Here is a 12,651-nt window from a genome sequence, read left to right on the forward strand (position 1 = left end):
GAAATCACATTTAGAATCATTAGGAATAGATTAGATTAGAAATTTTCACAATCCAGTTCCTGTTGCATCACTCGAATTATGAATTGTTTATACCAAATCTGTTTCTGCGAAAGGTATTAGTATAATTCGTCGACAGCAACTTGCGTACGTGCGTACTTGGAGGAGTGCTCGCAGCTAGCAGGCACACGACACTTAGGCACATTCTAAAGCGTACAATTAAGACATTATTGTAAAACTATCCGTAAGTAAGCACGGAACATGTGCATTAGGTAAGTACCTTCTAACTACCGAGTTTCTGTACTTAAGGAGTTATCGAAGTAGGTAACACAACGTGTAACAAACAGAACAGGTACATATACATAGGATTGGACCCCAAGACATTACATTAAAGTTCGACGAGTCTTTGTGACAATAACCTGAGTTTCACTCTTTAACGTTAATTATAGTCACATATTACTAACAATGTTTTATATATTTTTTCCTGAAATATATTAATTTTTAATTTTGAAGAACTTATCATTTGCACTACATGGGCCGATATCCCATGCAGCACTCGCGGAGATTTCACTCCAATTGTAGGTATTTATTTATACGGAACTCGTATCTTGCATAAACTATGCATTAATACCTTTGGCTTTTCAGTCTATGAAACTCGACTTTGCCTGTTTGTCATATTTACAGGTAAGGTTGTTGTTGGGGACAGGGTCTCGCCGCGGCGAAATGGTGAACACAGTAGAACTTTTAACAACTTATATTTGGCTAAGACACACAAAGTACACAAAATAGAGAACTCGAAATGACAGTTATGTGCGTACGTGCGCTCGCACGGATAGCATGGACCGACTGATTTGTCATACGGCGCACATACAAAACTAGAATAGCGGCTCGCGGCCGCTGTTAAAACTACCCTTAAGTTTAGGTTTCTTAATCTACCTAATTATATATTAAAACAACATTTAGCAATATAAAATATCAAAATATGAGCACGTCGCTAACATTTCTCCACCCTGAGTGCTGACTCAGCACTCAATACCTACTGGAATACGAGCGACGCGCGAAGCAGAACGTTTCAAGGTTCCAGACTTAGTTTTTACCTCGACCACCCTTATGCGGCCGTCTCTGCCAGGGTAGACTTGCTGGATGACGCCTTTCATCCACACGTTCCTCTGCGCAGCGGGATCTACAATGAGAACAAAATCACCTACCTGTAGTGGCTTTTGCTCTTGGGTCCATTTGGTTCTCGGTATGAGGTCTGGCAAAATCTCTTTGACCCACCGTGTCCAGTACATGTCGGCGAGCCTTTGAGACTTACGCCACTGCTTTCGAGAAAAGAGATCGGAGTCATCGAAGCTCCCTACGACAGGTAAGTTTGACGCTTGGCCCATAATCAGAAAATGATTAGGTGTCAGCGTCTCTTCGCTGCCAGGCTCCACAGACACATGGGTTAGCGGACGCCCATTCACCATGTTCTCCACCTCGGTCATCAATGTGGAAAGTACCTCGTCTCTAGGGGCGCGCTCCTTCAGGATTACCTTTAACAACGTCTTCACACTCCTGATCAGACGTTCCCACGCCCCACCCCAGTGTGGGCTGGCGGGAGGAATAAAAGTCCATTGTACTCCGTAATTAACACCTTTATTTTTCAGGTCCTCCTCATCCAGTTCCTGCAGTGATCTTTTTAACTCCGTGTCAGCGCCACGTAAGTTTGTCCCATTGTCACTGAATAGGTACTTAGGCCACCCACGTCTGACCGCCATACGCCGAAGAGCCATGATCAGCGAGTCCGAGGTAAGTGAATGAACAAGTTCCAGGTGTATCGCCCGCAGCGTAAGACAAGTGAATAGTACACCGTATCTCAGTTCGTGGCGTCTCCCGACTGTCACCTCCATCGGCCCGAACAGGTCAAGGCCACAGTACGTGAAGGGACGCTGGTGATGCGCAAGGCGTGCCTCCGATAAGTTTCCCATTCTAGGTACCTCCGGTTTTGCCTTCTTAATGCGACAAAACATACAACCGGCTACTACAGATTTCACTGTAGGACGTAGTTTAAATAACCAGTATTTTTGTTTCAGGTCATTCACGACTCCCTCGTGGTTTCCATGCGCGGCCTTCTCGTGATAACTTCTGACCAGCAGTCTAGACACCGCATGCTTACCGTCGAGTATAATAGGCCTCTTTGTTTCCAGCGCAACATCTGCTGCGGCATCTATACGGCCACTGCATCGGAGAAGTCCATTTTCATCTAAAAACGGCGATAAATGACGGAGCTTACTGCTGCGGTCCAAAATGTTGCCATTCCTTATGGCGGCTATGTCGTCACCGAATGACTCCTGCTGCGCTTGTTTTAGCAGCAGTTGCTCGGCTCGCGCCATCAGCGCGCAGTCAATGTCCGCAGAACGATGTTTGCACCTCTCAATAAATTTTAAAACAGCTGCCAGCCATGAAGAGAATCGCGTGACGTCCGGTACAGGTAAGTCATCCCTTACACTATGAACTATATTAATATACTCTAAAGTAAGTTCATTTATTTCAGGGCTCACCGTATCACTCGGCCATTGCGATTCGTCGGTGTGAAGAAACTCCGGACCATAAAGCCACTCGTTCTTAAATATGGAGTTATCGTGAACCTCTCTTGTAGCTACATCAGCGATGTTTAACTTCGCAGGTATATAACGCCATTCATTGACGCGCGATAACTCGTCTATTTCGCCCAACCGGTTTGCAATGAATATATTGTAGCTGCGAGTATCATTCCGGAGCCAATGCAAAACATACGCCGAGTCGCACCAGAAGTACCGTTGCGCTGTAGTTACTTTATGTTCGCGCAGCACGCTGTCAGCCAATCTCGCTGCCAGTAATGCGCCTTGAAGTTCACATCTGTTTATGGTCAACGGCTTAACAGGTGTGACCTTGCATTTACTGGCAACAAAGGCTACATATATCTGCCCATTTGTAATCCATGCCCATGCCCATCTCCAATATGCTACAGCACACATAGCCTTTGAAGATGAATCCGAAAACAAATGCAGTTGCAAGTTATTATAATTATTTATAATACTTACACTTGCAGCGATCGCGCTCGTAGTCGATTTCGGCCCGGAGTGCGGCGTAGCGGCAGGCGTAGCAGCCGTAGCGCTCGTCGTAGCACCGGTATTGTTCGCAGCGAGTGAGCCTCGCTCCGTCTCACTCGCACATATGGATGCTTTCTGATACCATCTAGGTATGCGTATATACCTAGGCGACCTATTAATTGTAATAAATCGAGCCACTTTACCCACCTAGTGTAGATATCGTCGGGAATTTCATCATCCCAGCCAGTGGCTGATCGCCACGTATCCTGGAGCATGATTTTACCCTGTATAGTAAAAGGCGCCAAAAATCCAAATACATCAAAAATAGACATGACTACTTTTAACATAATCCTTTTAGTAGGCCTTTGGTGGCCTAAAACAATCTGCTCAGGGATACGTTTAAGCGATACGTCGAACCCTAACTCGTCCGTGGCCGGGAACCAGATGAGTCCGAGCGTCCGCTCGCCCTCGAACTGCTGATCCATTTTAAACTTTACAGCAGCAGTACCGAGGGTTTCATTTGGCACGCTGTCGAGCACAGATGTACTATTGCTCGTCCAATTGCGGATCTCGAACCCACCTTCTGCGTGTATCTTTGATATTGTACTTACCATTTTTATTGCTGTCTCCTCGTCTGGCAAACTCTGAATGTAGTCGTCTGCGTAGTGAGAGTTGCAGATCGCGTCGACTGCAGCCGGCTCGGTGTGCTCGTGGCGCAGCGCATTTTTATTTTTAATGAACTGCGCGACAAACGGCGAGCATTTTGCACCGAATATTAGGGATGTCATTACGTACGTTTTGACGGGTTCCGCAGGGTTGTCCCGCCAAAGAAATCTCAGGGCGTCTTGATCTTGTGGGTGGATCTGGATGCGTAGAAACATATCTTTTATGTCTCCGGATACTGCGATACGATTTTCCCTAAAGCGCAGCATGATTCCCCATAGTGACGTCCGTAGATCCGGACCCTTGAGCAGATAGTCGTTTAAACACGAACCCGCGGAACTATCTGCTGCGTCAAAGACTAGCCTTAACTTTTTTTTATTAGGGTTGTTCACGCCAAAGTGAGCCAAATGAAATGTCTTTGGCGTGCGCTGAGTGTCCTTTAGTTCCCTGGCAAAATTATTAGAAAATAAATGTTGTACTCGCTCTGCATACCTGTTCGCATATTCAGAGTCCCTGGCCATCTTGCGCTCGACTCCTTTTAGCGTTTTTAGTGCATGCGGCAGAGTGACAGGCATCGAGCAGTCCGGATCCTTCCATGGTAAGCCCACGCGCCACCTTCCATTAATAAGTTGGGCGGTACGCTCAAGGTGTTCGACAGCCCTACCGTCGTTCTTATTCTGGCGAGGCTTACCTGCCACTCCTACGGAGTCCAGCTCGAACGCGCGTCGTACCTCTTCATGCAAGTCCTGCAGCGCGCGCTGTTCGCTTCGGTCGCCCGCCGTCATCGGCGGCGCGCCCACCAGCAGCGTGCAGTGAACCGGCCCAACGCTCGCCCCGCGCGTCGCTCCCGACACACGAAGTTTACCATGAATACACCACCCTAAAGGAGAAAGTGTTGCGTACGGCGGCTCATATAATTTACCTGACAATATTTTCAATGGCATAATTAAATGATAATTATCCTGACCAATTAATATTTCTGGCTTAGTAACAACATTTTTAAGTTCGCTCTGTATTGCATTTAAATATTGATATTTACTACAATCAACGAGAGATAAGTCTTGCTCAGGTAAACATAACTCATTAACACTTCGTGCTCTAATAGAATGAACCTTATTATCCTTATCATAAAGCTCCAACTTCACCACTGTGCTATCACATGTTACATCACTTTGTTTCCACGGACCGCACACGTGCATAGATTCGCGAAGCCCGGTAAGTCCGGCGCGCTGGGCTAATTGAGCACTTATTACCGTCACTGAAGAACAATCGTCAAGCATTGCACTACTTTCGATAACATTGCCGTTTTTTGCACGAATACGTACGGGAACAGTTTTAAGTAGAACTCTGTTGCTACTCGCGGTGACACAGTTCACTACTTCCGGTGTAGGCGCATCAGCTGATCGCGGCGCAGGTTCATGGACCTCGCCGGCGCTCGCCTCCTGACGATTTTTGTTATCGAAGTGCAGAAGTCTGTGATGCATCCCGCCGCAGTCGTCCTTATCGCACACAGGCGCAGGGCATGTTTCTCTCTCATGTCGTGAATCTAAGCATTTAAAGCATATTCCATTGCGTTTAACAAACTGCCACCGCACCTTACGTAATGCCCGCTTAAATGGCTTACATTCGGACAGATTATGATTTGGCTGAGCGCGGCAAAAATGAAACTTATCAGTCTGATCGGTTTTCTTGCCACTTTGTCGTTCGGCTTGTAAGAAAATAGCTTGCGGTCGAACGTTATCGTGTTGTTTTGACTTCTGTTGCTCGGATCGATGACCTTGCAGGTGCATATTAGCAGTAGTAGCTATCTTCACAGCTTCCGTATTTAGAAAATCGGACATAATGCCTAAGCGTGATTTAGTTCCGGCTTTGATTAACGGGTAACTAAAATCTAACCACTTAGACACGAGCACTGTGGGAAGTTTAGATATAAGTAGTGGAACAATACTTAGTCCCTGGACGTATTCTTCGCGTCCCACCACTTTCACGGCTTCGACGAAGTTTTGTACCTTTATCGAAAAGTTAATAATATCTTTTTGGTACTCTGCAGACATAGGCGGCAGCTTTCTAATATCCTGCACGAGTCTGCTAATTATGTATTCCGGATCACCGGGGACTCTCTCTGGTCGCATCACAACTTTTGTCATATTTGAAATTGTCATAACACTTTATGCATAAAATTGTAAGTCATAAAAATCTTCTGTCAGAATTATTCCTGAGCATAACTGGGTTTTTGTCATAAATGAGTTGTCATAATTTTTATAGTCATTAATTTAATTCGCATAAAATTTTAAGTCATATGCTTGATATCCATAATTGTTTTTCGTTCGAAGTATTGCAGTGCATAGTATTAATATAGACATAAAAAATTAAGTCATATATCTGTATAGTGGTCATAATATGTTTTTTTCATAAAGTTTCAAAATTTTTGTAACCAAAGCATGAATAATAAATATGTATGGTTGTGAGCAACCTATGAAGCAAATATTACTTTAGTCATAAATGTCATAATCGTAACCACGCAAAGACCGTATAAAAGAGGAGATTGAAGGAGAGGAGCCCCCTCCAGTAGGAGAAACGGTTTTATAAAAGAAACTAATCATAATAGGTAGGTTAGGTTCGTTAGGTTTCTTCAGATGCCCGAAGGGCAAACTACGCAGTAATAGGAGCCCCGCGTGAGCGGGGCTCCGTCGAATTAAGTGTTTGGGCGGATATTAGGGAAAAGGTTTTTTTCGAGGAGTTGTTGAGAGGCTAAAATTATGTAAACCATTATGGTTGAAAATTATTATGCTACAAAACATTATACGTAGAAACATTATAAGTATCGATAACTATGCTTTTAGCTGGTATGACATTTGATTCATTATAATCAAAACCTATATGCACAAAAAATATATGACAACTGCTGAGTATGTCATCAAATATTATGGCTAAAAATGTATGACACATAATAATATGACTTTTAATTTGTATGCGCAATGATGATTATGACACAAGTTGTTATGCGCATCAAAGATATGACCTAAATTTGTATGCAACCCAATATGGACCCTCGGGACTCCCTCTGGTTGCATAACAACTTTTGTCATATTTTTAATTGTCATAACACTTTATTCATAAAATTGTAAGTCATAAAAGTCTTTAGTCAGAATTATTCCTGAGCATAACTGGATTTTTGTCATAAATGAGTTATGACATATTTTTTATTGTCATTAATTTAATTCGCATAACATTTCAAGTCATCTGCTTGATATCCATAATTGTTTTTCGTTCGAAGTATTGCAGTGCATATTATTAATATAGACATAAAAAAATAAGTCATATTTGTAGTGGTCATAATGTTTTTTTCATAAATAAATGTTACAAAGCATGAATAATAAATATGTACCTATGGTTGTGACCCACCTATGAAGCAAATATTACTTTAGTCATAATCATAACCACAGAACGACCATAAAAGAGGAGATCCAAGGAGAGGAGCCCCCTCCTCCTCCCTAGGAGAAACGGTTTTATAAAAGAAATTAATCATAGATATGAGATTTATTCAAATAGTAGGTAGGTTAGGTTCGTTAGGTTTCTTTAGATGCCCGAAGGGCAAAACTACGCAGAAATAGGATTCCCGCGTGAGCGGGGCTCCGTCGAATTGTTTTTGGACGGAGATTAGGGCTATCAATAACTAAGTATGCCTTAAACCGGCGGTCGGCAACTTGAAACTGTCACTTGCGGCCTGCGAGCCTCTCTGGCTATGTAATATTGAGAAACGACAATGTCTGATAAAGTCATAAATATTAACAAAGTGCGGCCCGCGTCAACTTACTCATAAACTACGCTACTAAAACTACGCAAAAAAAAGGTTGCCGACCGCTGCCTTAAACCATTATGGTTGAAAATTATTAGGCTACAAAACATTATACGTAAAAACATTATTAAGTATCGATAAATATGCTTTTAGCTGGTGTGACATCTTCTTCTTCCTGATTCATTATAATTAAAACTATATGCATAAAAAATATATGACAACTGCTGAGTATGTCATCAAATATTATGGCTAAAAACGTATGACACAATATAATATGACTTTTCATTTGTATGCGCAATGATGATTATGACACAAGTTGTTATGCGCAACAAAGATATGACTTAAAATTGTATGCAACCCAATATGGACCCCATTTCTCGTAGTCGTAATAGGGAACGCCCGAAAGCTAGGCAACGGCGTCCAAGAAGACGAACACCTTCTCCTGCTGATCCATGGGAGAATACAACATTAGATATACCGGTTTTTGATTTCGACGACGTTTCTGTAGGTATCCAATTTGCACTCGATCAAAATGCGACACCTGTTGAAGTCTTCAATAAAATGTTTCCATCACATATCTCAGACTATAATTGTTACCTCTACAAATGAATACGGAAGGGCTCTTTGCGCTAAAAATCGACCAACAACGTGAAATTCCCGTAGTTACCGTTATTAAGATACCGACCGTGAAGAGATTTTAAAATTTTTAGGTTTGTGTTTGCTATCGGGACACGTAAACGTTCCAAAAAAGAAAAAACTCTTTACATACACTGACCCTTTATATTATCATCCCAATATTTCAATACATTATGTCAGCACGAAGATTTGAGCAATCGCTGAGGTGCTTATGCGTTTCGGAACGTGGTGCGAAAGGCAAAAATAAAATAATCAAGTTTATCGACGCTCTGGTCAAAGATAGTATAGAGGGGTCCTGTCATAGTAAATTTTGTAGTCACAGTAAATTTACTGCCATCTATCGACACACGACTTAAACTCAAAATGGAAACGTATAAAACTATCGAAAAAATTTATATACTTATATGGATAAATGATTTTATTATTTTTATATCATTTTGCCCTAATATGTTCATTAACTGATACCTATGTGTTAAAATTGTTAAATATGAAACGGTGTCATCAACGCCATCTAGCCGACCATAGGCCAAAGGTGTGTGCGCCATCTATCCGAGAATGACTTTTTCTTGATTTCCGAGGCACGTTTTTTTCTTAGACTTTATTCATCTTATACGGAGTTACATGTCTTTGCCACAGGCAACTAATACTTATTGAGATAAACGGCCTCTTAGCCTAGTCGGTAGTGACCCTGCCTATGAAGCAGGAGGTCCCGGGTTCGAATCCTGGTAAGGGCAATTATTTGTGTGTTCATCACAAATATTTGTTCCTGAGTTATGGATGTTTTCTATGTATATTAATATTTGTATATATGTGTATATTATACAGGGCGTCCCACGGCTATGCCACATATAGGGAAAGTACCTTGAATATTGTAGATGGAACATTTTACTGAAAGAAGACATTATTTTAATTTAAAAAACAATTTAAACTGCATTCATAGATTTTTAAATAATTACATGGTTGCACCGGGAATCGAACCCTCTACACCAGAAAAAAAAACGACGAGTTGCACTCCGGGAGTGCCGGCAGAAGTGAAAACTCAATGACTAGTGCAAAATGTCTGCAGCACTATGTATAATTGAGGTTAACGCCATCTAGCGTTATTTCGTCGCATTACTTGAAACCCCTAAGCACATCACTGTTAGTACTCGAGTACCAGTTAGAGGGAAACTCACTAGATGACATTTAAATCAATAAGAAAAACTCAATGACGTAACAGTTTTTCGATCAGGGTACGTGTCCGTCTTACGAATCTTAACTGTCGCGAGTTTAACATTTTTTCCCCACCTCAAAAAGTGCACAGCGCCGCTAAAGAAGTTTTCACTTCAAAAATTACCCTGTAGCTTTATCATACCGATCGAAAGGCTTCATCAAAACGATTCTTTTTTGCTAAATAACATAGTGTTGGAAATAAAAGGAAGACCATGAATTTTAACATTTTTAATTCAAAATTAATCAATTTTTAGGGTTCCGTACCCAAAGGGTAAAACGGGACTGTCGTGAATAGCTAGGAGTCTTGTTATGTTTCAGTTTAATTTTTTAGTATTTTAAGTTTTAATCATTTTACTTGTGTGCGTTTTATCATGTTTTTACTTTTGTGTTCGTATATTATGTTAATGAATTGCGTGGAATGTATGTATCAAGTTATAAGTCTAGGATACATGTTCTTTTCATACGTGTTAATTATTAATGAGATTGGCAAAAATATACATAACTGACTCTGCATGATACACCCACTAGTTGAAAAAGGTACCTAACGGCCTTGTATTTTCCTATATAAACCGGAGCCGTTTGTAGCTTATTCAGAGGTTGCATTCCCGCTCCGGACGCCGCGCCGAGCGCACGCGTGCATTGACGTAATTACTGAATACCGCTCGCTTACCGCCGCGTCGAGCCTGGCTCCGCGTGCTGGTTCTCTTACGCCCTGCCACGTCGAGCATTGCTCCGTGTGCCTGTGTGTGTCAGCAGCTTAGTGCTCTTAGTGATTTGTGTGAATACGAAGTAATTAGTTACGGAATGGTCGAGTGGAGATAGAGACTCTAAGTGAATTTAGAATATAGTGTTTTTCGATAGTGACGATATTAGTTAGTTAGTTTGTAAGTGTAAATATTGTGTTCGATAAAATGGATGTAACATTGCAAGGTAAGATTAGGGCCAAACTAGCCTCCCAAGGTGTGGACTGGGACCTGGTTTGGATGGAGGTCCAAAAGGAGGTGGAAAACAGTGTACAGTCGAATTCAAACTCGCAGGTCGAGACAGTGGCAGATGTCACAACTAAAGGCGGGGTGGTGTTCACCGAACCCCCCAGCTCTCCGGCATATGTGCCTACGTACCAGGTAAACCTGCCTACATCAAATGTATTTAGTACGCTCCCTGAAGAGGAGGAAATTAGCTCCGAAATGGAGATTGAAGTCAGGTCAAGCACCTCTGTGGATTCATCATCTTCCTCGTCCGAGAGAGACGTGCTAGGTAAAGACAGTGAAATCGCCCGCGAGCTTAAGGCCCGGCGAAGAAATAGGAAAAACAAGCAAAAGGCAAATGGTACCGTCCCCCCCCTGACGGAAATAGGTAAGTCTCAAAATGTAGACAATAATGATAAGAAAAATGTCAGGGACAGGTCCCCGGCGGACGCGAGGAGGTCATCGCCCTCCCCCCCCCTGCCGCGGCCCCTTCTCCCTCCCCTCAGGATACTCAACCCCTGCCTCTGGGTCAGGCAGGGGCATTGGCCCAGGATGAAGTTGTAAGTCAGGGAGGCGCGTCTCCCCCCTCCCCCCCCAGCCCGGTAGCCCCGAGCCCTCAGGTTTTATTAGCTAGAGCAAACAGTAATGATATTGTAAATGATGAAATGGAGGTGGAGACCGCAAAGAAAGAAAGGCGGCCCCCAATTATTGTAATTAAACATAAAGGTAGGTGGAATCACTTGTCAAGGGAGGCTAATAGAATAAAATTAAATTTTGTCAAGGCAGTGATGGCTAGGAAAGGCCTAGTCCTATACACACAAAATAAGGGACAGTTTAGGGCCTGGGAAAAGCTCTTAGGTAAGGGGTACTATACTTATGCCCTAGATGACGAGAAGAACATCAGAGTCGTTATTAAGGGGCTTGATGTAGAGTTAGATATTGATTTTATAAAGGAAGATTTGATTGAGCAAGGTTTCCCGGTGATAAGTGTGCACAGGATGCACCGAAATAGGGATAAGTCAGCCCTTAACTGTGTGTTAGCAGTATGCGAGCGCACTCCAAAAGGGCTAGACATTTTCAATGTTAAAGCTGTATGTGGACTAAGTGGGGTGATAGCAGAGCCCCCAAGAAAGACGGGCTATGCTACCCAGTGTTATAACTGTCAGGGATGGGGACACTCATCCAAATACTGTAAGTTGGACCCGCGTTGCGTCGCATGTGCAGGCGAACACGAGTCTAGGGCGTGCCCAAACAAGGATGATAATGGGAAAATTAAAGTACCCGTTAAGTGTGCGAACTGCAACCAAGACCATACAGGAAACTACCGTGGATGCTCGGAGTGTCCCAGACCCAAGCGTAGGGTGATTTGGGGGAATACCCATAATGGGGAATTACCCAAAAACACCCAAGACGCTACGATGACAAATGACAGAGACTTCCCTACAATAAGGAAGCCCAAAAAGTCCTGGGTAAATACCCAATTTAGTCAGGCAAACCCCAATCCCAGTGCGGAGATGGAGGCGATGATTAACCCGCCCAGTCGGGCCCCAGGGGTGAGGGATTCCCCCTCGCAGCCTGACAAACTAGCAGACATGGCAGACTTAAGTCTGCTGATCGATCTAGCGACTAAAGTAGACATTACACAGGTACGGCAAGTAGCTGCTGAGCTCAGAAGTGTTTCTGAACCCTCTCAGCGACTTAGCATCATGCTCCTACTCGTACATGAGGGGCTGTTCAGGCAACTCAAAAATTTTATTAACCCTTAATGGATAGTATTCCTTCTCGAAACTTACCCACTTCAAATGCTAGAACAGCCCCGCGCTCCCTATCCCTAGGAATATTCAATGCTAACAGTATGAAAGACAAACGCGAGGAAATCAGTAGTCTCCTTAGGGAGCATAATCTAGACGTATTTCTTATTCAGGAAACTTTTTTAAAGCCAGCCCATAGAGACCCGAAAATAGCCAACTATAATATTATTAGAAATGACCGAATAGGTGGCAGAGGGGGGGGGACTCTTATTTATTTTAAGAAAACCCTTCACTGCTCACCTATTCAGTTGACAAACCTAGAAAATCTGGAAATCTCAGCCTGTAGGCTAGCTATGACTGGCCACCAAGCTATAACCCTGGTATCAGCTTATCTCCCGCCTTCAAAGGCCGTACTGAGGTCCGATTTAGAGAGTGTCTTTGGGTTGAGTGAGTCAGTCATTGTGGCTGGCGATCTCAACGCAAAGCACGCTCTGTGGAACTGTAGTGCGACTAATGCAAATGGTAGGGAGCTTTACAAACTTACATCATCA

The 12,651-nt window shown here is 43.0% G+C and overlaps 1 protein-coding gene across 1 annotated transcript; it reads right to left on the minus strand.

Annotated features, from left to right (window-relative positions):
* Positions 1 to 2,974: 2,974 nt before the first annotated feature.
* LOC134806330 (uncharacterized) lies at positions 2,975 to 4,191 on the minus strand. Its single transcript, XM_063779541.1, has one exon. It carries the CDS (start codon positions 4,001 to 4,003, stop codon positions 3,059 to 3,061), a length of 945 nt encoding a protein of 314 aa, XP_063635611.1. The 5' UTR covers positions 4,004 to 4,191; the 3' UTR covers positions 2,975 to 3,058.
* Positions 4,192 to 12,651: the final 8,460 nt, after the last annotated feature.

Source organism: Cydia splendana, chromosome 3 (assembly GCF_910591565.1).
Source record: "Cydia splendana chromosome 3, ilCydSple1.2, whole genome shotgun sequence".
Lineage (NCBI taxonomy): Eukaryota > Metazoa > Arthropoda > Insecta > Lepidoptera > Tortricidae > Cydia > Cydia splendana.